At 38.4% G+C, this 20,237-nt stretch overlaps 1 protein-coding gene across 1 annotated transcript; it reads left to right on the forward strand.

The window, feature by feature from the left end:
- The first annotated feature begins 1,143 nt into the window (after positions 1-1,143).
- Positions 1,144-18,213, forward strand: tmem229b (transmembrane protein 229B). Its single transcript, XM_087779811.1, has 2 exons — positions 1,144-1,340; positions 16,994-18,213. Exon 2 carries the CDS (start codon positions 17,025-17,027, stop codon positions 17,562-17,564), a length of 540 nt encoding a protein of 179 aa, XP_087635937.1. The 5' UTR covers positions 1,144-1,340; positions 16,994-17,024; the 3' UTR covers positions 17,565-18,213.
- Positions 18,214-20,237: the final 2,024 nt, after the last annotated feature.

Genomic DNA, 20,237 nt, shown 5'->3' on the forward strand with positions numbered 1-20,237 from the left:
AAGTTTACATAAGACATATTTTTCTTTATTATTATTTTTATTTAAAATTGACAAACGTTGACTGGTTTGTTCATTTTTGTGTTGCAATTAAACTTATGGCCTCTAGATGGCTGCAGTCATTACATCCTCTGCAGCTAAAAGAACAATGAAATCCCGCGAGATCCAAGTGGTAACTGAGGACGAGAGGATACATTGACTCGAGCAGCTTTTAAAGCTGATGTTTGGACGTATTTTTCTAAAGTAACAATGAAATCCGGCGATGACTGTGGACGAGAGGATACGGTCACTAGTTTTCAAGCTGGTGTTTGGACACATTTCGCTACATGGTAGCAGTCGTTGTATTGAGATCCTGGCGATGACTGAGGACGAGAGGATACATTGACTCGAGCAGCTTTTAAAGCTGATGTTTGGACATATTTTGCTAAAGTAACAATAAAATACGGCGATGACTGAGGATGAGAGGATACGGTCACTAGTGTTCAAGCTGGTGTTTGGACACATTTCGCTACATGGTAACAGTCGTTAAATTGAGATCCTGGCGATGACTGAGGACTAGAGGATACATTGACTCAAGCAGCTTTTAAAGCTGATGTTTAGACATAGTTTGCTAAAGTAACAATAAATACGGCGATGACTGAGGATGAGAGGATACGGTCACTCCTTTTTTTAGCTGATGTTTCGAAATATTTCGCTACATGGTAGCTGCCGTTAAATTGAGATCCTGGCCATGACTGCGGACAAGAGGATACATTGACTCCAGTAGCTTTTAAAGCTTATTATTATTAACAAAATAGTCGTAAATACAGTAAATTAAGTTCTGTTGTTTGTTTTAATTTAAATGTATAGTGAAGAGGAAAGTTAAAAAATACTGTTATGAGCTAAGAAAAGCAAAACTACTAATACAAACTAGCATAATAGCGAGCTAGCTGCTATTTTTTTTAATTATTACATTTTTATTTTTGTGTTAAAATGCGTTAAGTCAGTCGATAATTGCTTATCTTTGTTTTACTCCACGAATGTAAAAATATTGGACTAAAAATCAAATAAAAGTGTTGCTGATGGCGTCATCACGGGGCGGCGGCGCGGAAAGGGTTAACAAAAGATGCCAGCGCTGCGCGAGTGCGTCTGAGCATGTGCCGCCGATGCTGCTGCAGTCCAGTAAAAAAATGTGTCAATTTCCACCGGAGACCAGACACACACACCGGAGACCAGACACACACACACCGAGGACCGGACACACACCAGGGGGGGAGACACCGACACACGAACGACGACTCACCCGCACGATCCGTGCGTCGAGCTGCGACCGTCCGGCCAGAGAACCAGCGCTGGTTTTGAAGGTACAACGACACGTTACTTTATAATGAACACACACTTCAACTCGACTACACAAATACTCGATGATACTCGCGTGTAATTGTACATTTTAATACACAAAAGTGTGTCTTTATCAACACATGCACCTGCTAAGATGAAATCGAGGCTTAAAAAAACACTTATTCTTTACGCTATTTTAATGTATTACACTTGTGAGAAACATGACAAATTAATATAAGATACATTTAAAAATGCTGTAAATGCATTTATTTATTTATTTTAAAACCCAAAATGTTCCGCACTGCACACAGAGGAGGAATGATGCTGCGCATGCGCACTCGGGGACAGAATAAAATGACTTTGGATACAATGATGTGATGTTTACAAACCAAAGTATCTTCATATTATCTTACATAAATATAAGATATGCAGATGATGATGTTGTTTTAATATAAATGAGGCTAATAGTATTTTTTTTTATGCGGAATTCCTTAAGAAACTCATTTATCATTGACTTTATTGTTTTATCCTCTCGTGTTTTATCGCTTCACATATTTAATTTTAAACTTCCTACGCAGTCTTTTAACATGTCTTATACATAGGATTTGTCGTTGATGTTGTATCTTATTTTAAAATATGTTATATTGTTGAATATGTTATTGTTTTCTCACTGAATTCCATAAAAACGTTTTTTTTAATTGGGATTTCCGTAACAAAACTAAATTTTTTTGTTATAAACCTTTATAAACAACACATAAATTCATCTTTCGTTAGCAATCCTACGATAAAACTCGGATAAAACCATTTTATTTTCCTTCTCAATCTTCCCTCGTTGTTGATTCTGGTGGGTTTTTCTCGGCGATCGCTTGCTCATGTCTTGGCTCCGAAATCATGTTAGTCCTATTTTTATTTCTACTTCCTTCAGTTGAAGGAGAGATAATGTCCGTCCCACATTTATAGTGTAGGTAGACTTCCTGCTATAATGCACTTAACTCGCTCTCCTGTGATGTTCCAGCGTTTATTATGATCGATCTGATGGGTCGATGAAGTCTGCATCGGTTTAAATCCATGTAAACAACACTTATATTGAGGAATAAATACTGTATATAATGTATTAAATGGATTAATTGACACATATAATTGCTATTATAGCTGAAAATCTAATCTTTTTTGACATTCTATTCTATAATTTCCTTATAAATGATACTTTTCTCCATAAATATACCTTTTAAATTCTAATTTAACTAGTTAAATCTGTGTTAAAGCACCATAGAAATACTCCACTAGTACATGTTTGTCCGGGCTCCGAGTCAGGTGACTTTTCCGCTCCAGTTCCCGGACTCTTCTCAGGAATCTTTGGTTCTGAAATGAAGAGGAAGCTTAAATTATTCATCTCCGGGTGATTGATCGTAAATCCTCTTCGTCTAATAGCAGATTAACGTACGACCGTCAGGCCGTGATCACCCAAGTCTGTAAATCTGCTGCTTTTTTTTTCCTCTCTCGCTCCAAGATTTCTAATCTCCGGGCCGTGACCCACATGTATTGAGGACAGAGGGCTTAGCCAGCGCGACGCCGGGTCTTTCAGTGAACCCTGAGCACTTGATGGGTCTGTGGGGAGACGAGCCGGACTGTCGAGTGGACTCTAGGGACGAGGGCCATATGATGTCATCGGAAAACTTTATTAACAAACGGTTTATTACAAACCACTGGTCTTTGTGATACTTAGTAGTTTTTGACAGAAATTTATACAAAAAAACTAAACAAAACTATTCCTTTTTTTTTGTTATGTTTTATTTTTATCATGCTTCTTTTATGGTTTATATTTAATTAAAGTTTACATAAAGACATATTTTTCTTTATTATTATTTTTATTTAAAATTGACAAATGTTGACTGCGTTTGTTCATTTTTGTGTTGCAATTAAACTGATGGCCTCTAGATGGCTGCAGTCATTACATCCTCCGCAGCTAAAAGAAAAACTAAATCCCGCTAGATCCAGGTGGTGACTGAGGACGAGAGGATACATTGACTTCAGCAGCTTTTAAAGCTGATGTTTGGACATTTTTTTTAAAGTAACAGTGAAATCCGGCGATGACTGAGGATGAGAGGATACGGTCACTCGTTTTCAAGCTGGTGTTTGAACACATTTTGCTGCATGGTAGCAGTCGTTAAATTGAGGTCCTGGCGATGACTGAGGACGAGAGGATACATTGAATCCAGCAGCATTTAAAGCTGATGTTTGGACATATTTCGTTAAAGTAACAATGAAATACGGGGATGACTGAGGACGAGAGGATACGGCAACTCCAGCAGCTTTTAAAGCTGATGTTTGGACATATTTTGGTTTGAAATCAAATGAAAGCAGCATCAATAAAAAGCCGACATCATCAGAATCAATACGTCTAGTTATAGAAAGTTTCAAAAATATACATGTTTATCCACTTGCGACTTGCTTTGTTAAAAGTTAGATTATCTATAAAAACAGAATTCCAAGGATTTCTTTCGGGACAAAATGGTCCAATTTCTTCAATATTTGTATATTTTGTAGGTGGATTTTAACTACTGCTTAAAGCAGGAGATGCATCTGAGCTACATGTTTAAATAAATATATCATCATATCCACGTTTTTTCATCTCAATAGTCAGTTCAGATGTTAGCTCCCATTCTTTCTATCTAATCAATACGACATAAAACCCTTTAGCTTCGTCCGTTTCTTCTCAGACGCTCGGGCGTGACCTCGCATGTATAGAAACGATGGCCTCCATAAAGTTATACGAGCCTTTACTTCGGTGCCAACCCTTGTCCTCGCCGGGTTATTTATGTCCTGCTCAAGGGTTCTTGGGGCTCGCAGGGGTTAATGGAATATTGAACCAAGGCTTAGTGTCGTGAATAAAACATGAGAATGTTTACTGACTGGTAGTTCGTAGGAAAATACAGTGTTTTTATATAATTAAATGTATTTCTTTTTGCTTTCAAATCATCTTTGGTTTCTTATCATAGTTCTTTTATGGCTTATATTTCAATAAAGTGTGTATTAAATACACTTATTTGAGATAATAATTGGTAAAAAAACATCAACTATCAAAAGAAAGCTTTAATATAAATACATATTGAAGGAAAACATGAGATATATTCTTGAAAGTAGCGAAATAAATGAGAATAATAAGCTTTTAAATACTAAATATGGTGGAAAAATTACAAGATTAAAAAGGTTTTAAGTAGTGAATGGAACTTGGATTTACAATTAACATGCTGTTATTCACAGTGTTGTTTTTTTGTGTTTTTGTGTTGCACTTAAACCTCTGGCCTTTAGATGGCAGCAGTCATTGTCCTTTTACGCGTAAGATCCAGACAATGACTAAGGATGAGAGGATACAGTGACTCCAGCAGCTTTTAAAGCTGATGTTTGGACATATTTTGGTTTCAAAATAAATGAAAGCCGTTACAACTGAGGACGAGAGGATACAGTGACTACAGCTGCTTTTAAAGCGGATGTTTGGACTTATTTTGGTTTGAAAACAAATGAAAGCAGTTACAACTGAGGACGAGAGGATACAGTGACTCCAGCAGCTTTTAAAGCTGATGTTTGGACATATTTTGGTTTGAAAACAAATGAAAGCAGTTACAACTGAGAACGAGAGGATACTGTGGACTCCAGCAGCTTTTAAAGCTGATGTTTGGACATATTTTGGTTTGAAAACAAATGAAAGCAGTTACAACTGAGGACGAGAGGATACAGTGACTCCAGCAGCTTCTAAAGCTGATGTTTGGACATATTTTGGTTTGAAAACAAATGAAAGCAGTTACAACTGAGGACGAGAGGATACTGTGACTCCAGCAGCTTTTAAAGCTGATGTTTGGACATATTTTTGTTTGAAAACAAATGAAAGCAGTTACAACTGAGGATGAGAGGATACAATGGACTCCAGCAGCTTTTAAAGCTGATGTTTGGACATATTTTGGTTTGAAAACAAATGAAAGCAGTTACAACTGAGAACGAGAGGATACTGTGGACTCCAGCAGCTTTTAAAGCTGATGTTTGGACATATTTTTGTTTGAAAACAAATGAAAGCAGTTACAACTGAGGACGAGAGGATACAGTGACTCCAGCAGCTTTTAAAGCTGATGTTTGGACATATTTTGGTTTGAAAACAAATGAAAGCAGTTACAACTGAGGACGAGAGGATACTGTGACTCCAGCAGCTTTTAAAGCTGATGTTTGGACATATTTTTGTTTGAAAACAAATGAAAGCAGTTACAGCTGAGGATGAGAGGATACAATGGACTCCAGCAGCTTTTAAAGCTGATGTTTGGACATATTTTGGTTTGAAAACAAATGAAAGCAGTTACAACTGAGGACAAGAGGATACAGTGACTACAGCAGCTTTTAAAGCTGATGTTTGGACATATTTTGCTTTCAAAACAAACGAAATAAATTACAACTGAGGACGAGAGGATACAGTGACTCTAGCAGCTTTTAAATCTGATGTTTGGACATATTTTGGTTTGAAAACAAATGAAAGCAGTTACAACTGAGGACGAGAGGATACAGTGACTCCAGCAGCTTCTAAAGCTGATGTTTGGAAATATTTTGGTTTAAAAACAAATGAAAGCAGTTACAACTGAGGACGAGAGGATACTGTGACTCCAGCAGCTTTTAAAGCTGATGTTTGGACATATTTTTGTTTGAAAACAAATGAAAGCAGTTACAACTGAGGATGAGAGGATACAATGGTCTCCAGCAGCTTTTAAAGCTGATGTTTGGACATATTTTGGTTTGAAAACAAATGAAAGCAGTTACAACTGAGGACGAGAGGATACAGTGACTCCAGCAACTTTTAAAGCTGATGTTTGGACATATTTTTGTTTGAAAACAAATGAAAGTAATAACAACTGAGGATGAGAGGATACAGTGACTCCAGCAGCTTTTAAAGCTGATGTTTGGACATATTTTGGTTTGAAAACAAATGAAAGCAGTTACAACTGAGGACGAGAGGATACAGTGACTCCAGCAGCTTTTAAAGCTGATGTTTGGACATTTTTTTTTTGTTTGAAAAGAAATGAAAGCAATTACAACTGAGGACGAGAGGATACAGTGACTCCAGCAGCTTTTAAAGCTGATGTTTGGACATTTTTTTTTTGTTTGAAAATAAATGAAAGCAATTACAACTGAGGACGAGAGGATACAGTGACTACAGCAGCTTATAAAGCTGATGTTTGGACTTATTTTGGTTTCAAAACAAACTCATCGTTTCAACAGATTCTTGCAAACACAAAAATCTACTCATTTGTGTTAAAATTGTTATATTTCTATTTCGATGACACAAACTATAACTTCTGCAATATAACCGTTATTAAAAAAACAATAATGTCATCAAAGCGCCTCTTCCTGCCTGAGTTCCTCCCCGTGGACACAGATCCGCGTCATGGCGGCGATAGAAAAAGCGCCAGCTTGCAGTTTGACGGTAATTGTAGCCGCACTTCATCACGATCTGTGCGTTTTTAGTGCTGCCGTCGACATTTTCTCCGCCCGTGTCCTTCCCATCACCTCCGTCGACGCCGCATTCATCCTGGTTTTCACCGACGGAGACGTAATCGAATCCACGCTCGAGTCCCACGTGAGCCGAGAGATAATCTCGTCGAGACCCTGATGAGGGTTTTTAGGAACATGTCAGGATGAAGTTTATTGTTGTAATGATGCTTTGAATGAAGTTAGAAAAAATGTTGATTTGATTTGTATGTTCTTTATGTTATATCAGTTCTTGTGTTTGTGTATTTTCTTTTGGTTATAAAGAAATTATGTTTATTTTAAAATATATATGTAGTTTGTAATTTATAATAAGACTGTGATCATTTGAGAAACTGATCTTTTTTCAAACATAAGAAAACCTAAAAATAGAAAAAAGAATGAGAAATATTTTTTTCACTTCACCACAAAATAAATCCAGTTTGGTTTTTAACAAAAATCCTGTTTTGTTCTTACATGACTGGTTATAAAACCTATCCTGATCGAAAATAACCTATAAATGGACATTTGATGACAGAATACTTTAATTAATTTACATTGTAATATTCATTTTTAATTAAAACACACAAAAAGTATTTTTAAAATAATTGTCGTTCAAGATGTTAAAAATAACTCTGCCTGACTGTATTTTTACTTTATTTCTTTGTTGTTATAAATACACAAAAAAAGTTATATTTAGGAATTAAATATCAATATTAATTATATATTATTATATATTATTAGCAGCAGGTTTATTTAAAATGAACTAAAGAGTCCCCAACCTTGTTTAATGTTTATATTCACAGACGACCTTCAGATAAAAACTGTACAAATAAATCCTATATGAAGTTAATGTTTTCCTAATGTTTTAATAGTTTACAGGTTCATTTTTGGAACAAACTTGACCTCAACGTGTCGAGAGTAAATGCTACTTCAGAGAAAATACCATCTTTTTTTTGTCTAAATAAAGTACATTTCAGGCAGTAATAATCAATAGAAGATAAATTATATGAATCTATTTTTCTGTCTGTGTGGCCCGTTTAACAACCAGTACCGGTCCTTAAAAAACGGGCGGTTCCGGCTCACGGAGCTGGAGGGTCAGTTTAGCCCTGACTCCACAAGAGCCGTGTAAATACTGACAAAAGGTTGAATGTGGCCCCTGGCCGGGCTCTTTTCCCCGGTTCTTATCCAACCCTTTGAATCACCTTTTGTCTCAAGTTCAAACCTCCACTCTGTCGCCCCACATGGCGAGTTGGAAGTCCAGTTCATTCCAGCTCTGATGTAACCTGGTGTTGCTCAACGGAACGAGGCGCCACAGCAGGAGCCGCTCGACTCGCACGATCCTCCTCATCAATATTTTGGTTGAACACAGAAGCGATGGGTGGGCGAGTGATTTAACCAGGAGCACTGGAGCAATAACCAAACTAAGAGTTCACCAGCAGAAAGAGAACCATATCTGATCGTGGTGTTTAGTCTGGTCTTTCATTCCTCTATAGTCTATAAAGACATTTTGATTTGGCTGTTTTATTGTATCATTTATTGTTGTTTAAAAAATTCATATCTTTCTTTTAAAGCCTGCTTTAGATTGTCGATATTACAGAATGGCTCCCCCTAGTGTATCTCAGTGTAACTGCAGCTACTACACAATTGGCCAGTATGGAAATGAGTGCAAACGCCGTCTCTACATGGGTTTGACCGGGTCTACAGTTCTACTGTGAAAGTAATGACGGAAAATATGATTCTTTAATAATTTCTGTCAGTATTGTGCGCAATTAATCTAAGTAAATCAGTGTGATCTGAATTTTGAATATTAAACATTTTAAATGTTCAAACTTATTTTTTATGTAAATGTTATAATTTAATTCAATTTGTATATTGAAAGGTTTCATTATTTTTTTAATCTGTTAAAGAGTTTGATATTCTAATTCTAATAATTACAAAACATATTTAATAAATTATGGTTTATTTAAATTTTAGACTAGGTTGTATATTTAAATTAAAAGGCTCTACGAATTAAAGAAAATGTAATTTAGTAAATCTTTTTTAATTATTAGAATTCAAATATAAAACTTTGTGTAAAAAGAAAAGATAAAAAAAAATACATTTGATTTAATTTGTAATTATTTGATCACTAAAAAAAACAGATGAATAAATAAATGAAATAGAAAAAATAAAATCCTTCATTTTGTATTTAAAAATTATACCAACGTTTTATATTTAAATGAAAAGGCTACGAATTGAAGAAAATGTATTTAGTAAATGTTTTTTTTAATTATAAGAGTTAAAATATAAAACTCTACATGTAAAAAAAACTGATAAAAAATACATTTGATTGGATTTGTAATTATTTGAGCACACTAAAAAAACAAATGTATAAATAAATGAAATAGATAAAATAAAATCCTTCATTTTGTAAATATTTGACTTTTAAAATTTAAACTATTCAACAAAAACACATCCTGTTCCTTTTAACAGAAATAATTGAATCAAATTATCAAAAAAATATATATTTAATGCTTAAAAAACAACAACATTCTAATAAAAAAAAAAAAATCAAAATTTAAATATTTGATTTATTAGCAGTAGATTAGTGTTGAACTTAAACATGTACTGAATATATTTCACGATCACGACCGAAAATTCTGAAATAGTCTTTGACTCGAACAAACGACACATTGCGACATGAGAAGGTGTTTCTGGCGAGACCCAGAAACGACACATCAAAGGTCGCGGGGGGTCGTTTTCGTCGGGCTGGAAACGTTTGTTCCATGTTTGGGAAAAAGAAAAGGTTCTAATCCCTCTCGGCCCAGTCTGGCGCGACTTTGAAGACCAAAGCAGGATAAAAAAAAGTGCTTTTGTTCTTCAAACGGGCTTTTTGTTCTGCTGGCCTCGCTCTGAACCAGCAGTTGTGTAATCGCTGCCGTTATGACACACTTTCCTCCAGAGGCTTTTGTGTAGCGGAGGAAACACTCGTTCTTTGATGCTCACTTTATTGATGATGGTTGCTTGTGTGGGACTCTCTGACGCCCCAGAGCTGCTGGATTTAAAGTCGTATTTATAGTCGTATATGTTACATAAGACGCCGCCTCAGCTGCTGGAGTCGCCAACACCATCTTCTTAAATAAAAATAAATATCCACTCGTATGTTCCTCCTTTGATCCTGACTCATGCTAACGTGCTAATGCTAACATACAACAAAGGCACAAGTCAACTAATACTTTTGTTTGTCCAATTTTGACCAAGATCAACTGACTTAAGTACTTAGCAAGTGGACTACTGACCTCTCGTGAAGGCTATAGGGTGACAGGAAACTTGACCAGGTGAAGGAAAAAGGGGGCGCAAGGGGGGGGCAGAAGACCCCAAAGAAAGTTCATACATCTCAAATGTTTATGAAGTTTCGAGACACACAACACAATGGACCTTCGACACACAAGACCATGGACGTTCAACACACAACACAATAGACCTTCAACACACAACACAATAGACCTTCAACGCACAACACAATGGACCTTAAAAAAACACAATGGACCTTCAACACACAAGACCATGGACCTTCAACACACAACACAATGGACCTTAAAAAAACACAATGTACCTTCAACACACTAGACTATAGACCTTCAACACACAACACAATGGACGTTCAACACACAAGACCATGGACTTTCAACACACAAGACCATGGACCTTCAACACAAAACACAATGGTCCTTCAACACACAACACAATAGACCTTCAACGCACAACACAATGGACCTTCAACACACAACACAATGGACCTTCGACAAACAACACAATAGATCTTCAACACACAACACAATGGACCTTCAACACACAACACAATGGACCTTCAACACACAACACAATGGACCTTCAACACACAACACAATGGACCTTCAAAAAACTCAATGGACCTTCAACACATTAGACCATGGACCTTAAACACACAAGACCATGGACCTTCAACACACAAGACCATGGACCTTCGACAAACAACACAATAGATCTTCAACACACAACACAATGGACCTTCAACACACAACACAATGGACCTTCAAAAAACTCAATGGACCTTCAACACATTAGACCATGGACATTCAACACACAACACAATGGACCTTCAACACACAAGACCATAGACCTTCAACACACAACACAATGGACCTTCAACACACAAGACCAAGGACCTTCAACACACAACATAATGGACCTTCAAAGAAAACAATGGACCTTCAACACACTAGACCATATACCTTCAACACACAACACAATTTACCTTAAACACACAACACAATTGACCTTCAACACACAAGACCATGGACCTTCAACACACAACACAATAGATCTTCAACACACAACACAATGGACCTTCAACACACTAGACCATGGACCTTCAACACGCAAGACCATGGACCTTAAACACACAAGACCATGGACCTTCAACACACAAGACCATGGACCTTAAACACACAAGACCATGGACCTTCAACACGCAAGACCATGGACCTTAAACACACAAGACCATGGACCTTCAACACACAAGACCATGGACCTTCAACACACAACACAATAGATCTTCAACACACAACACAATGGACCTTCAACCCAAAACACAATGGACCTTCAACACGCAAGACCATGGACCTTCAAAAAACTCAATGGACCTTCAACACATTAGACCATGGACATTCAACACACAACACAATAGATCTTCAACACACAACACAATGGACCTTCAACACACAACACAATGGACCTTCAACACACAACACAATGGACCTTCAACACACAACACAATGGACCTTCAAAAAACTCAATGGACCTTCAACACATTAGACCATGGACATTCAACACACAACACAATGGACCTTCAACACACAAGACCATAGACTTTCAACACACAACACAATGGACCTTCAACACACAAGACCATAGACCTTCAACGCACAACACAATGGACCTTAAAAAAACACAATGGACCTTCAACACACAAGACCATGGACCTTCAACACACAACACAATGGACCTTAAAAAAACACAATGTACCTTCAACACACTAGACTATAGACCTTCAACACACAACACAATGGACGTTCAACACACAAGACCATGGACTTTCAACACACAAGACCATGGACCTTCAACACAAAACACAATGGTCCTTCAACACACAACACAATAGACCTTCAACGCACAACACAATGGACCTTCAACACACAACACAATGGACCTTCGACAAACAACACAATAGATCTTCAACACACAACACAATGGACCTTCAACACACAACACAATGGACCTTCAACACACAACACAATGGACCTTCAACACACAACACAATGGACCTTCAAAAAACTCAATGGACCTTCAACACATTAGACCATGGACCTTAAACACACAAGACCATGGACCTTCAACACACAAGACCATGGACCTTCGACAAACAACACAATAGATCTTCAACACACAACACAATGGACCTTCAACACACAACACAATGGACCTTCAAAAAACTCAATGGACCTTCAACACATTAGACCATGGACATTCAACACACAACACAATGGACCTTCAACACACAAGACCATAGACCTTCAACACACAACACAATGGACCTTCAACACACAAGACCAAGGACCTTCAACACACAACATAATGGACCTTCAAAGAAAACAATGGACCTTCAACACACTAGACCATATACCTTCAACACACAACACAATTTACCTTAAACACACAACACAATTGACCTTCAACACACAAGACCATGGACCTTCAACACACAACACAATAGATCTTCAACACACAACACAATGGACCTTCAACACACTAGACCATGGACCTTCAACACGCAAGACCATGGAACTTAAACACACAAGACCATGGACCTTCAACACACAAGACCATGGACCTTAAACACACAAGACCATGGACCTTCAACACACAAGACCATGGACCTTCAACACGCAAGACCATGGACCTTAAACACACAAGACCATGGACCTTCAACACACAAGACCATGGACCTTCAACACACAACACAATAGATCTTCAACACACAACACAATGGACCTTCAACACAAAACACAATGGACCTTCAACACGCAAGACCATGGACCTTCAAAAAACTCAATGGACCTTCAACACATTAGACCATGGACATTCAACACACAACACAATAGATCTTCAACACACAACACAATGGACCTTCAACACACAACACAATGGACCTTCAACACACAACACAATGGACCTTCAACACACAACACAATGGACCTTCAAAAAACTCAATGGACCTTCAACACATTAGACCATGGACATTCAACACACAACACAATGGACCTTCAACACACAAGACCATGGACCTTCAAAAAACTCAATTGACCTTCAACACATTAGACCATGGACATTCAACACACAACACAATAGATCTTCAACACACAACACAATGGACCTTCAACACACAAGACCATAGACTTTCAACACACAACACAATGGACCTTCAACACACAAGACCATAGACCTACAACACACAACACAATGGACCTTCAACACACAAGACCATGGACCTTCAACACACAAGACCATGGACATTCAACACACAAGACCATGGACATTCAACACACAAGACCATAGACCTTCAACACACAACACAATAGACCTTCAACACACAACACAATAGACCTTCAACACACAACACAATGGACCTTCAACACACAAGACCATAGACCTTCAACACAAAACACAATTGACCTTCAACACACAACACAATGGACCTTCAACACACAAGACCATAGACCTTCAACACAAAACACAATTGACCTTCAACACACAACACAATGGACCTTCAACACACAACACAATGGACCTTCAACACACAACACAATGGACCTTCAACACACAACACAATGGACCTTCAAAAAACTCAATGGACCTTCAACACATTAGACCATGGACCTTCAACACACAAGACCATGGACCTTCAACACGCAAGACCATGGACCTTAAACACACAAGACCATGGACCTTCAACACACAAGACCATGGACCTTCAACACACAACACAATAGATCTTCAACACACAACACAATGGACCTTCAACACAAAACACAATGGACCTTCAACACGCAAGACCATGGACCTTCAAAAAACTCAATGGACCTTCAACACATTAGACCATGGACATTCAACACACAACACAATAGATCTTCAACACACAACACAATGGACCTTCAACACACAACGCAATGGACCTTCAACACACAACACAATGGACCTTCAACACACAACACAATGGACCTTCAAAAAACTCAATGGACCTTCAACACATTAGACCATGGACATTCAACACACAACACAATGGACCTTCAACACACAAGACCATGGACCTTCAAAAAACTCAATGGACCTTCAACACATTAGACCATGGACATTCAACACACAACACAATAGATCTTCAACACACAACACAATGGACCTTCAACACACAAGACCATAGACTTTCAACACACAACACAATGGACCTTCAACACACAAGACCATAGACCTACAACACACAACACAATGGACCTTCAACACACAAGACCATGGACCTTCAACACACAAGACCATGGACATTCAACACACAAGACCATGGACATTCAACACACAAGACCATAGACCTTCAACACACAACACAATAGACCTTCAACACACAACACAATAGACCTTCAACACACAACACAATGGACCTTCAACACACAAGACCATAGACCTTCAACACAAAACACAATTGACCTTCAACACACAACACAATGGACCTTCAACACACAAGACCATAGACCTTCAACACAAAACACAATTGACCTTCAACACACAACACAATGGACCTTCAACACACAACACAATGGACCTTCAACACACAACACAATGGACCTTCAACACACAACACAATGGACCTTCAAAAAACTCAATGGACCTTCAACACATTAGACCATGGACATTCAACACACAACACAATGGACCTTCAACACACAAGACCATAGACCTTCAACACACAACACAATGGACCTTCAACACACAAGACCATAGACCTTCAACACAAAACACAATTGACCTTCAACACACAACACAATGGACCTTCAACACACAAGACCATAGACCTTCAACACAAAACACAATTGACCTTCAACACACAACACAATGGACCTTCAACACACAACACAATGGACCTTCAACACACAACACAATGGACCTTCAAAAAACTCAATGGACCTTCAACACATTAGACCATGGACATTCAACACACAACACAATGGACCTTCAACACACAAGACCATAGACCTTCAACACACAACACAATGGACCTTCAACACACAAGACCAAGGACCTTCAACACACAACATAATGGACCTTCAAAGAAAACAATGGACCTTCAACACACTAGACCATATACCTTCAACACACAACACAATTTACCTTAAACACACAACACAATTGACCTTCAACACACAAGACCATGGACCTTCAACACACAACACAATAGATCTTCAACACACAACACAATGGACCTTCAACACACTAGACCATGGACCTTCAACACACAAGACCATGGACCTTAAACACACAAGACCATGGACCTTCAACACACAAGACCATGGACCTTAAACACACAAGACCATGGACCTTCAACACACAAGACCATGGACCTTCAACACGCAAGACCATGGACCTTAAACACACAAGACCATGGACCTTCAACACACAAGACCATGGACCTTCAACACACAACACAATAGATCTTCAACACACAACACAATGGACCTTCAACACAAAACACAATGGACCTTCAACACGCAAGACCATGGACCTTCAAAAAACTCAATGGACCTTCAACACATTAGACCATGGACATTCAACACACAACACAATAGATCTTCAACACACAACACAATGGACCTTCAACACACAACACAATGGACCTTCAACACACAACACAATGGACCTTCAACACACAACACAATGGACCTTCAAAAAACTCAATGGACCTTCAACACATTAGACCATGGACATTCAACACACAACACAATGGACCTTCAACACACAAGACCATAGACTTTCAACACACAACACAATGGACCTTCAACACACAAGACCATAGACCTACAACACACAACACAATGGACCTTCAACACACAAGACCATGGACCTTCAACACACAAGACCATGGACATTCAACACACAAGACCATGGACATTCAACACACAAGACCATAGACCTTCAACACACAACACAATAGACCTTCAACACACAACACAATAGACCTTCAACACACAACACAATGGACCTTCAACACACAAGACCATAGACCTTCAACACAAAACACAATTGACCTTCAACACACAACACAATGGACCTTCAACACACAAGACCATAGACCTTCAACACAAAACACAATTGACCTTCAACACACAACACAATGGACCTTCAACACACAAGACCATAGACCTTCAACACAAAACACAATTGACCTTCAACACACAACACAATGGACCTTCAAAATACAAGACCATAGACCTTCGACACACAACACGATGTTAACCTTATGAGTTACATACTTGGTCAGGGTCATTTCAGCCTTTTTTTGTTGATTGTAGGGGGGCAGAAGACCCCCATGAAATATTCCAATACATCCAATTGTGGACCCAATGACTAATAAACATTTACCAGGTATTTTAGCTCGTGAGTCTGAATTATCTGAAATAAATTAAGTTACAAAACTAAACTAGAGTCAACGGTTTGACTAAATATGTTAATTTATCGTAGCAAGTATTTGCGTTCGGACAACATTTTGACGCTGGTGCCACCTGCTGTTTGAATGTATTTCAAATGCTAAAAAAAGTATTCAATTCACAGTGATCCTTTGCCATATTGCAGACGCACACGCAAAAACTTAGAACTAATTACAGCAAATACCTTACAGTTGGTGCCGATAAAACATTGAACTCCCATGATGCCGCTCTACACACTGTTCTATTTAAAGATGGCAGATTTGTCGCTACGATCCTGTGTTTGAATTCTTCATACGTGTTTCTGTGTGAAAAGTTTTCAACCGCTGTGATTGGATTGCTGGGCGGCAAAGCATCAGAACAAAATCCAGTATAGAGTGAAACTCTTTTTCTTGTTTCAGATTTAGTGGAGTCGACCGGACCGAAGCGAGAATGACGAGGGCGGCCGCCGAGGCCCCGGCGCCGCTGACGGCGCTGTCCCGCTGGTACCTCTACGCCATCCACGGCTACTTCTGCGAGGTCATGTTCACCGCCGCCTGGGAGTTCGTGGTGAACTGCAACTGGAAGTTCCCCGGCGTCACCAGCGTCTGGGCGCTCTTCATCTACGGCACCTGCATCCTGATCGTGGAGCGCATGTACCTGGCGCTGCGGGGTCGCCTGCCGGCGCTGCTGCGCTGCCTCATCTACACGCTCTGGACCTACCTGTGGGAGTTCGGGACGGGGCTCCTGCTGCGCCAGTTCAACGCCTGCCCCTGGGATTACTCCGAGTTCCGCTACAACTTCATGGGCCTGATCACGGCCGAGTACGCCGTGCCCTGGTTCTGCGCCTCCTTCATCGTGGAGCGCTGGGTCATCCGCAGGACTCTGAGGCTCCGCTTCCACGAGGGGCCCGAGGACGGCTGGTCCAAGAGTCCGTCGGACGACGGCGGCGGGTCGACGAGCAACGCGAACGGATATCTCAAAGTGGACTGACCCTCGACGTCTAGACGCACTTTATCGAGGTGTCGGTCCTGGCTCTACTTCCCATGATGCATCAGAAGATCACGGGTCCGTCCACCACGCCAGGACTTGACATTTCTTTTCCAGGTCCCTCAGTATTTTAACGTCCGCGTCCAACTGTACATACGACCTCAGATCCGCCGTCTGAAGCAAAAGCAATGTTAAGACGAATGTTTTACCCAGAATGCTCGGATGCATGACTCGTCTTCCAGTATTTTTCCAGTGAGATAAGCTTTGAGAGAAGCAGCAGAATCCACGCCATGAAGAATCTTCTCCATGACTGTGCCTTGAGATCCGGAGGAACCATGGAGGCGCCGTGACGAAACCGAGGTTTGTGGGTTTTATCGAGGATCCGCTACGGTTTTTGTTGGATTTGACTCTTTGCATGTGAAGTGGATCAGCACCTCCCGAATCAACTGGTTCTCTTCGAAGCTACATATTAACTCCTGCGTCTCCTGCTACTGACTCTCCATCGCAGAAGACGTTTTTAAACCCAGAAAATACTTTAAAACTAATTCATCCCAGAAAAAAATCATTGATATTTTTCCACTCTATATCTAAGAAATGTCTTGGTGATGCCCACTTGTACCACTTGATGGCGCCCGCGAGGCATGTTCTTAAAAAAAAATCACGCTGGAACTGTTTAAAAAAAAAACAACATATTTTTAAATGTAAAAATATTACAGTGGATTATTTTGCACTACAAATAAAGCAGGTGTAATCACCGAGTTTCAAATGCTGACGCTAATAAACGGCATTCATATACATTTATATATACTTTTTCTTTTCTCATCCTGTGTATGCAATTTACATATTAAAGTAAAAAAATATATAATCCAAGCACGATATTTTTAAAACGATTAAATTATGTATAAAACATTAACCATGATAATATGTAATATTACTATTACATTAAACTATTATTAGATATAAAAAAATTATAGGTCATTTAATTCGCAATATTTTCTAAAACGTTTTATTGGGAGCTTTTGAGGATTTAAAAAAAAAATCATACTTAAAACTACATTCTACAGGTTTTGAAGAATGACCCAGACATAACACATGTTTTTTTTTTATTTAATTTAATGTATTTTTTCATCGTAGAAATCTTTTAGGGGATGTTTTACTTCAGACATCCGGTTCCCCACCACAATAAAAGTACGATCACAAAGTTATTAATAGAGGTGAGAATCTACTGAAAAAACACTTGATCACTGTGATGTTTCTGTCTCGTTTCGCACAATCAACTTTCTGTGGATGAATTCTCGTCAAATATGCAGCAAAAAAAAAAAAGATGTCAAACGAACCAGAACCACTGACTCAACGCTTGAATGGAATAGGAAACCAATCCAGTGCCGCCCTCTAGCGGAGGAGTCGATAACTGCAACCCCTTCCAGCGTTACTCTGTGTAAAGAAAAAGTTAATAAACCTTATATCACAAGTATATTCACAAGAATAATTAGAATGATAATTATACTATAACGATTCAAACTGCATGTTTAAAAGACTTTGAATGACTTGAGCTTCCATGTTCTGTACCTGTTTTGTTTTTTTTTACATTTAATTTATAATTGAATGCGTTATAAGTGAAAAGTACTGTGCTATGTGTGTGTCCTTCCTTTAGTTGTGTGCATGTCTGTCACTTTTTAATATTGTGTGTATTTATTTAATCTCGCAAAATGTGTGGAAATCATCGTCTAATGTCAACATAAAAAAAAGTGTTTGCCTTGTTTAAAATATTATAATTTTTACTCATCCACGTATGTCAGAGTAAAAATGTTAAGAAGATCGGATCATTGTTTTGTTTTTTTTTCGTCAACTTTTTTTGTTTTTTTCACCACAAACCATACTAATAATTAAGCAACTCAGTATTGGTGGAAAATAGTATTAAACATTGGCATCAAGGCTTTTAATTTCCACTTCATAATTCATGTAAAAGTGTAGCTATACTTGTCCTTCCTTTGTGAAAAAAATTACATCAGGAAAGTTGAAAATGTTTTAAACTCCACCTCATTTGTCTTTCATTCTCTGTCCGTAAGAAAAAAGATCTAAAATTTGTGTTTGTTGTGTTTCATATGAGCTTGAGTCCTTTATCCCACAGTCCAAACACATAGCTGCGTCTAGCCCCGGGTAACTGGGTTAGCTACTCTGCTATGACACTTGTTTTTAACTCAAGATAATGAATGATTGATGTATAAAAACTTCAATAACATAAGTAAAAGAAAAACGTTTAATAAACTATAAATGTTTGACTTATAAATTAAAAATACTTACATATAAAACGCAGCCATTAATAGATCATTTAAAATGTTCATAGGCAGATAATAATCTGGTTAAATTACCTCTTGTTGAAGCACAGAATAAATTACAGTATTTAAAATGATATGGAATTTAAAGAACAAATACTTCATAATCGCATTGCAGTTACTTAAATATTTAATTGCTTAAATTCTTGAAGAAACTTAATTATTATCCTTGAGTATTTAAATTAAACAGGTTTGTCTTTACGATGGGTTACAATGCAATACTTGAATCTCGCCGCCAGGCGGCTCTGTTTCACAAGCTACTCGCAACAACTATCTTCACGCTGAAGTTTAAACAAGAACCCGGATGTTTTCAACTGGTCGATTTTAGCCACTTATTGAC

This window comes from Callionymus lyra, chromosome 18 (assembly GCF_982586985.1).
Source record: "Callionymus lyra chromosome 18, fCalLyr1.hap1.1, whole genome shotgun sequence".
Classification (NCBI taxonomy): domain Eukaryota; kingdom Metazoa; phylum Chordata; class Actinopteri; order Syngnathiformes; family Callionymidae; genus Callionymus; species Callionymus lyra.